At 41.0% G+C, this 9,119-nt stretch overlaps 1 protein-coding gene across 1 annotated transcript; it reads right to left on the reverse strand.

The window, feature by feature from the left end:
* Positions 1-3,789: 3,789 nt before the first annotated feature.
* On the reverse strand, positions 3,790-5,276 carry LOC103712441. Its single transcript, XM_008798964.4, has one exon. The coding sequence runs from the start codon at positions 5,155-5,157 to the stop codon at positions 3,958-3,960; it is 1,200 nt and encodes a 399-aa protein (XP_008797186.1). The 5' UTR covers positions 5,158-5,276; the 3' UTR covers positions 3,790-3,957.
* Between the last annotated feature and the right edge of the window lie 3,843 nt (positions 5,277-9,119).

Consider the following 9,119-nt stretch of genomic DNA (forward strand, 5'->3'; position numbering starts at 1 on the left):
AGGTATCTTAGAGGCATTTCTAGAGTCTATCTATGTTTTGGTAATGGTAAACCTATGTTGGATGGGTACGCAAATGCAGATATGGCTGGTGATATAGATTTTAGAAAGTCAACATTAGGGATGACTTTTTCAGGGGGAGCAGTGTCATGGCAATCTAAGCTAAAAAAAAGTATTGTTTTGTCCACTATGGAGGTCGAATATATTGTAGTTATAGAAGCTTGTAAAGAACTTTTGTGGATAAAAAATTTTCTGCAAGAGTTGGGCCAAGAACAAGAGAAATATATACTTTATTTTGATAGTCAAAGTGTTATCCATCTCTCAAAGAATCCAACATTTCATTCAAGATCCAAGCATATTGATGTAAGATATCATTGGGTTTGGGATGCTTTGGGAAGTTACTGTGCCTTGAAAAAATTCATATTGATGATAATGGGTCATATATGATGACTAAAATCTTATCTATGGAAAAAATTATTGCTTGTAGAGAGAAAGCGGGCTTGGTAGAACCCCCCACATGAGTCGGAAGGGGGAGATTTGTTAGTGTGGTCCCTCCTCATGTGGGACCCACATCATTTAAATAAAAAAAGGATAAGAATGAAATCGCGACTTGGTGAGGCTAATCACAAAGAAACCTTGGGGCGCGGGGCTCTACGGAAGCAGGAGAAAAAAAAAGAGGAGAAATAGAGAAGAAGAAAAAAAAGGTGATGCTTTGTCGGATGATCGGATGGTTGATTGTATCCAAATTTGGCTAAAATTTCAGTAAGTTGTTTTCAGCATTGAGAGCTACAAATTGAACAGTTTGAATCATTAAAAAATATTTTCTATTGATTATTTCAAGCATTAACACTTGATGATATCTATTCCCTATTTTGATGTTTATTGTTGAAATTCGCCTTATTGGTGATGAATGTTCATGTTGTGGAAGCCAAGATTAAATTTTGTTGATGCTTGTGTAACCTCTAGTTGAACTAGAAAAAATCTATTGTAATTCCATTATTCTATATAGTGGAAGTTTTACTTGGTGAGTGATATCCTATTTAATTACACAAAGAGAAAAAAGAAGCTTGTGGTATCATTATTTTTTATTGCATTTTTTTCCACCACCCCGCAACTTATTTAGTTTGCCATGAGCTAGTTTAAGCCTACCAATCAAATTACCCAATAAGTCAACCAGAAAATCTAGGTACCATTGAGCTAGTTTAAGCCTACTTTTATATATTTTTTTTAGAACAAAATATAAATTTTTGTATTATATTTAAAAATATAGATATATTTGGTATAGTTAATTACTTTTAAAGCATAAACATATCATTCATAACATTGATGGTGGCAGTGTAGTGAAGAGATGGCTGTGGTATTATTGATGGTGAGGTGGTGGTAGTGCGGTTGAGACAATGATAGCAATGACAAAGCGATAATTAGGAGTGGCAAAATATGATCCGATCTGCCAATCCGATCCATGTTCGACCCACCATAAACATGTTTGGGTTTGGCCTAAACAGGTTCGGGTCGTAAACAGGTCGATCCATTTAACCTATTTATTAATTGGGTCGGATACGGGTTTTAGATGTTTGACCCGTTTAAACCGTTTAACCCGTTTAACTGTTGGGTACGTTAAACAGGTCTAAACAAGTTAAACGGGTTAAACAAGTTAAAATGATCTAAATAGATCTAAACAGATCGGGTTGGGCAGTTTAAATAGGTTGGGTTGGGCAGATTAAACAGGTCTAAACATGTTAAACGGGTCAGGTTGGGCAAACAGGTTAAATAGATTGGGTCGGGTTGGGCAAACAGGTTACCTGTTTATTAAATAGGTTAAATGGGTCGGATCGAGTTACCTGTTTATTAAACATGACAGGTTCAGGTTGTAATTTTTGACCTGTTTAATCTGATCTATTTATGACTCGACCCAATCCGATTGCCACCCCTAGCGATAATGATGGTAGCAATGAATGATGACTATGATATGGTAGAAATGGCAACGATAATAGTGGTAACGTAGAGTGATGGAGTTAGCAACGGCAAGAGTGCCAACATATAACAAAGGATGCAAAAATAGCACTTGTGGCGTGGCAAACGTGATGGCCAGTGAACAAGAGTAGCGGCGGCGGTTGTTGTGATGTGAGAGTGATGGAGACAATAGCGGCAGCGGCAGCGGTAGTTGCGATGGATGTGTTAACAACAGCAGCACGATGATGATAACAATAATAATAATTAAATTAAGGACAACGATAGCAATAGTAATAAGAATATTACTTTATTATTTTTTAAAAAATAGAAGTAGAGATTATCTACTTTTAATTTTAGAAATAATAAAAATATTTTTTGAGAAATAAAGTAGCAGCACCAAATTTATCTTGATTTATACATTTTTTAAAAATAAAAGCATTGCCAGGTAGAGCTTTCTGATATTTTATTAGAAATCTCATCTGATCGGCCAACTTCACTTTGTTTACTATTTGACCTATTCCGTATGGTCGGAGTGACGCTCATTTGGTTCCCATGATTTTGGTGACGGGTGCTGAATTTGGTACAGTGTACCTCCAAATTAATAAAAAGAGAAGCAAAGATCAGAGCCATCCCCACTAAGATCAAGAGGCATCTAGCTATATTCTGCACTACAGTGTACCGCTCATTGGAGCTGAGCGTAATAGACCGGTCACTAGAACATTTAACAACCCATCAAAGGTGCGAGTTAAGTCTGATATGAATATTCCTGCAAGAATCGGGATCCATATACCTACCCAATCTGAAATCTTCTAAAGCCTCATCCAAATCCCTGTATGTGCTGGCCTGTGAGCACATTAACTAGAATGGAGAAAAAAAATAATCAAAAATTTTCTCTCCTACAAAAATCGAGCGATAAGAATTATTCTTAAATGAACTGCCTAATCTACGAATTCGATTACACAAACAATCTAGGATGACCTAAAAACATGTTTCGTCAACGGCCTCATCACCGCGCATGCCCTCTCCTCAAAACCCTAAACTGGCACAGAATCTAGAATATATGTTTCTCTGGTAAATGTAGAAATATATGTAATCTGAATATATTTATTATGATCTGTGAACACATATTACGATTTGTGTTTTGAGGTAATTGTCATCCCAATTTCGTCCAGCAGCAGCGTCCAGATCAAAAATCTTTAAACCTAGCATGACACGGCTCAAATTGATTGGATCAAGCTTCGACTCAAATTTTGAGGCTTGGCTCAGACCAACACCCAATCCAACCACCTGCATGGACCCACGGTCCTCAAGTCTAATAATTAGCTACACTGCTCGCATCTACGCGCTGTGGAGTGAAGGATGGTCCCCTGATCCAAGTCTAGTAACTTTAAGAGGAAAGTGACAACTATTAGAACCCAAAACCAAACACAAAATCCAACAGTCGCCATCAATGACATAAGCTTAACTTATCCCATACCCATATAATCGTTTCCCGAGCGCATCTCCCCGTTTCCCACACATTGCAATGAAAGGAATAGAAACCTTTCCAACGTTTCGTTCGTTTCCCGTTTCCCCAGCCAAGGAATAAAATGATGGTTACTCATTAGTGAAAGCGTTTAATTACGTAATCTAATGCGTCTAAATACCGCCCCCAAACATGTCACGTGGTCGACGTCCTTTTCTCATCAAGAGACGAAGTAAATCCGGACTTAAGTACCAGCTAATTAATTTTTTTTTGCATTAATTAATAATGCTTAACCACCTAGCTGGCACCGTTTACATCCCAAACGGCTCTTCGTAACGGAAGAAAGACGGCGTTTACTTCAAAAAAAAAAAAAATTCTTAAAAGGGCCTGAAATTACCAAACTAACATTAATCTCGCTTTTTTCAGAACCATAGAGACTGGGGATTACAGCAGTAATTCCACTGATAAAGGAAAAAAAAAGGGAAAATATACAACTCATTTAGTGGGTTTATCTGGGCATAACGGAAGAGAGACGGCGTCGATTACCTGGAGGAGACGGGGTGAAGGGTACGGGCGAGGCCGTTAATGGCGCCGTAGCTCCGGGAGCTGAAGCCCAAGCAACCGAGAAGCCCCTGGCGGTAGGGCAGGAACGTCTTCCGCCGCATCTCCTCCGCCTGCGCCCGGTTCGCCGTGTAGTGACGCTCGTGCGGCGACGGCGTCGGGCCCCTCCGCCGCCCCAACCCGTTCACCGACTTCGCCGCCGTCCTCTTCGAAGACCGGCCGGTCGCCGGCGGCGGGTTCTTTGATTTCGTCTTGTCCTCGCCCGAGACTGCGGTGGCCGGCGGAGGGTTGTTGGAAGAAGAGCCGGTGGCGGAGAAAGGTCTGGATTTTTCTTTGGATTGGGAGAAAGAGATCGTGTGCCAGAACTTCTCTAGGGTGTGGCCTCTCTCTCTTCCCTCGCTCCTGCTTCTGTAAAGGAGATCTTTGAGGAAGATCCACTTCTTGGAGGTTCTTCCGGAGGAGGAGGAGGAGGACGTGGAGGAGGAGCGGGAGGACGAAGCCGAGACGGAGGGAGTGGCCGCCTCCGCCTCGAGCTGCTTCGGATCTGAATCCGGATCTAGATCTTTGGCTCTCTCTTCTCGTTCTTCGACCTCCATTTGCCAATGAAGCGGCGCGTTCCGAAGGGGAGAATGGGATCTCGCCCGCCGGTGGATCGATCGGCTCCGGAGCTTCAGATCTCGGCCCCTGGGGGCCATTTCCGGCCGGCGACAGTCAGATTTGTCGTCATCGTCTTCTTCTTCGTTGAGATCGAAGAGCGGGGCAAGGACCTGGGGCCGCTGGAGGTGGGAGGAGAGCTTCATGGGCCGGATCTGGCCGTTGAGGAAGAGCTCGTCGGCGGAGGTCATGGATCCAGGGGCAGATGCGGCGGAGGATGGGAAGCGGGCGGAGAATTCAAACTCGAAGGAGTTGCCGACGGACGCGTCAGGGAAGTCGAAGGAGGGGGAGCCGCCGGCGGAGGTTGCGGCTGGAGAGGAAAGGACGTAGTGCATGGGGCTGGTGGGGGCGCTGAAGAAGTAACAGCCGGAGACGCCGCCGCGGCCGGGACTAGAGGGGGCGCTGACGTAGGGGGTGGAGCAGGCGCTGTCAATGTCGTCGGGGGGGTCGAAGTGGGGTTCCCCATGGCCGGGGTTTTGGAGGTCGGAGCTCGGCGGATCGCCATTGCTAGGGTTTTGGAGCTCCATTCTCACTCCAACAGTCTAACTCTATTTCTCTTTCTCGCTCTAGAGACTATGAAGACAGAGAGGGAGAGGACGGACGCGGAGGGCGCCGGCTTCTTGTTGGACACGCAATTGTGGCGGAAGCCGGGGATGGAGTTTATAAGAGAGGAAGAGGTGAGAGAGAGAGATCTCGAAACGCTTTTTGGGTTAATAGCCTTAGATTTGCATTAATTATCAAAACAGCCACTAAAGATTTGTTTATTATCTTATGAAAAAGGTGCATATACTTTGCAGATGAGCCCTTCACTATTTTATTATTCATTATAGCCACTTTACTTGGTACCAAAAAAGATCAAGTTTGAAACAGGGAAAAGTATAGGTAGTGGTACGTAGGCTACGAAGAATATAAATTTAAGATCATATTCGTGACGAGGACTGACACGACGGTGGCCTCAACGTCAGCTGACGTGGCTAAGTTGCCGTCCCGAGACCAGATTCCCGAACGGATCCGCTGCGCGACCTCTCAGTTCATTCGCCGTTCCACGCTGGACACGTCGCCGTGTATTTCGATTCTCTCCAGGGTCGAGAAGCCTCGCGAACGTCGGAAGCAACCGATGCGAGACCGTTAATGCCGTCGTTCGGGCAACCGCCGCGTGACAAGTGGCTCGGTGGGACCACGCTGTCCTGTTGCCGTCCGATTTAGATCGTACAGTGGATCTTCGCCATATCCTATCGGAAAGGACAGTTGTAATCATTCAGTCCGATTTAGGCCTCCGAGGCCAGGATCCTTCCGCTACTTCTATGCAAACCGGCGTTCTCAGCTCGCGCATAGAATCTTCCATGCGTTTACAGATCTGCCACCGTTAACGGATTCAATGGATCTGCCCTTACTTCAGCTTCTCTGACTGTTATATATATATATATATATATATATATATATATATATATATATATATATATATATATATATATATATATATATATATATATATATATATGGTCTTTTCTTTGGTCATTGTTTATGTTATCTTATTTTGAGTTCTCATATTAAGTCAGAAAATGTTACATTACAACGACATAACTAAAAAGAATAGGTTGCTTTTTATCATTGTTCTACCTTTGTTTTTATTTTTTATTATATGATATTAAAGTATTGATCATCAATTCACATTGTTTTGACCTATGAAAAACTACTCAAATGCTAGAGTCAAAGACTATAAAAAAAAAATGGTTATTGTATTTTTCTTTCGTGTGATGTATATTTGTTTTGTGAGTAATGGTTTTCAACAAGTGCTTAGACAACATTATAAAACATTATCAAGGCTCTTCATCAGTTACAGATATAGTTTATTTTGCAGTATCTAATATATAATAAATAGATCCATAATGGCTATTATTTAATCAAGCATGTCATTATGATAGGTATTGCGATAATTTTATTATTTTATCTAGCCAAAGATATTTTTATATTTTATTGGATAGAAATGATTTATAGAGAATGACCTATCTACTAGGAAGTCTCCTGGTGAAGGTGAGATTGCACTCTAGATTATTTTAACATAATTACCAAAAATTTTATTGAAGCATTAATTCGTTAGCTTTTATTTTAACCAAGTTTAAGATCAAGCTTAACTCACAAAAGCTTAAATATAGCTCAAGTTAAATAAATTAGGCTTGATTCGACAAAATAATCTCAAAATTAATTTCGAGTCGAGACAAAAATCAATTTGATTTTGTCAAGCTCTACTCGATAAAACTCTAACACATTTATATGATATCATAGATGATAGACCATTGGATTAAGATTTCAAGCATGGTATCAATCAGCATACTTTTAATTATTTCAATCAGTGACCAAACTAGATTGTAGTTTGAATTCTTTCGAACTTGATTCAAGATTATCAAATTTCATTTATTTAGCGCTGTGTCGAGCTCTCTTCGAAATTACCTACAAATTGAACTCGGAATAGTGGTAAATAAATGTGGCCTCGGAGTTTAAGATCCAAAATTAATTCCAACTCCGAAGTTCTTCCGATTCCCGCATAAATGATACTATGCGTGCACTTGTACTTTCTTTCCATCCACTGGAAAAGACGGGCATCCCCACGCGAAGCCCGAAGAACTTTCGGCATTCCCAAAACGGGCCGGTCGGGATCGGGGGCATTTTGGGAAGAAAAAAAGGACAGAGAGAGAGAGGGAAGAACGTGGGAAGGAGTTGGGTTCCCCAGGCCGGCCCGGAGGCAGCAGCATATGATGCTGACCTTTTGTGCTCGTTTTTCCAAGCAGTGCAACCTCCCCTCCACCACCTATAGATCCTCTCACACTAATTTATTAATTATTAAGCATACACCTCAACCTTACTCAAAATAAAGAAAAAATTGTTCAGGGATTAACATAACAAATCCATAACACTATATGCTCCTTGTTTAATCTAATTTAAGTAATAGTAGGGTGCTAGGGGTTGTGGACTTGTAGATTTCAGTGCAGGATTCATGAATTACTTAGTTGAATAGGCATAGACCTAGGCAGTATAATTGACATGGGAACCATGTTGGCTTATATCTATGCATTAATAAAAATTTGTAGCAAGGTTATCCTCACTGCACTTTATTTTATTTTATGGCATATATTGTGGTCCAATAATTGATGTAAGAGAACATTAGTTTTAGACATCATATGTAGATAAGGAGAGAGAGCCATAAGCATGACACAATGTTTTGAGATAGATTTAACGAGCCTAGGTGAGGAAAATGAAGAGCTAAGTTTTAACGAACTTGTCCTCGAGCATTGTTCATATCCTTATCACAGATGTAAATATTTTGTAAGCTTCCTTGACCTACCGATGCGACGTGTTAGCACGCTGATAAGTACATACAAGATGTGGACCGCATCATCGATGAAATAAGTTAATGTTACCATGAGTAGGTGACCAACAATTACCGCATAACGAATTGTACCATATACCAATAAGGACTTTGTGATTCATTCTGAAAACAATATCGAAGGCATGCCAAGTTCCATGTTAATACAGAAATTCTCATTGGAATTATCCAAACTAGTGAATTCCTAAGTGCAATGCATTTGATGAATTGATGCAATTCCATCATATTTCTTACCACGAGACCATTTTAAATCACTTGTAAATTGATAGATTCAATCATCATTTCATTGAAATGTGCCTCTCAATGCATGGCTCACAACCATGCTGAATTGTCACCATCACGCATGGCAACATATGCCTTCTAAGCATTACAATAATTGAAGGTCTCTGAAGGTGCCAGCTAGCTTGTAGGTGAGAACTCTTGATTGTTGTACCAGAGAATTAAGATCAAGTCTCACCTCCATTAGAATCAAGGACAAGTAGGAGTAACAGGGGAGGACTCACCCTTGGTGTAGCCCAAAATGACATGTGGGACTCTACCATCCAAAGAGTGTACAAGTTTGTGGACATACCTGAAATCCTCTGCTTTTGTACCATATGATGACAGATGAGGTCCCCACAAAATTGAAGGACAATTTGATACAAGGGATTTAGTGTCATTGAGGGTGGGAGAGCCTGATGTCCAGAGTAACACCTAAAAAAAATTTAATATAATCTAACTTCACATGTCAGGATCTATTAGTTTATTGATATACTTGGGGAAGTCAAGGGGCAAACACAAGAACAGGGACAGAAATATAGTTTATGCAAGGTTAGAGACAAAATATTTGTTCAATGGTGAGGGAATGCTGAGTTCTAAGTCAGGACTGCCGAGTGGATTGGATCAGCAATGCCTAGAGACTCAGAATAGCCAAGTCCAATGCAATCCATTGTGACTCCTCTGTTTACTTCTGTTGAAAATTAAATTTTAGCATGAGATCAAGAGTAGAAAATATATTTCACTTATGGCAGTTTTGTTGCAGAGTAAAACGCTATGCTTGCCTTCATGCACCATAAATGGTCATAAAACTACTGGGAGACAAGAAACTTCATGAGTGGTCCACAT

This window comes from Phoenix dactylifera, unplaced genomic scaffold (genome assembly GCF_009389715.1).
Source record: "Phoenix dactylifera cultivar Barhee BC4 unplaced genomic scaffold, palm_55x_up_171113_PBpolish2nd_filt_p 001867F, whole genome shotgun sequence".
NCBI classification, from domain to species: domain Eukaryota; kingdom Viridiplantae; phylum Streptophyta; class Magnoliopsida; order Arecales; family Arecaceae; genus Phoenix; species Phoenix dactylifera.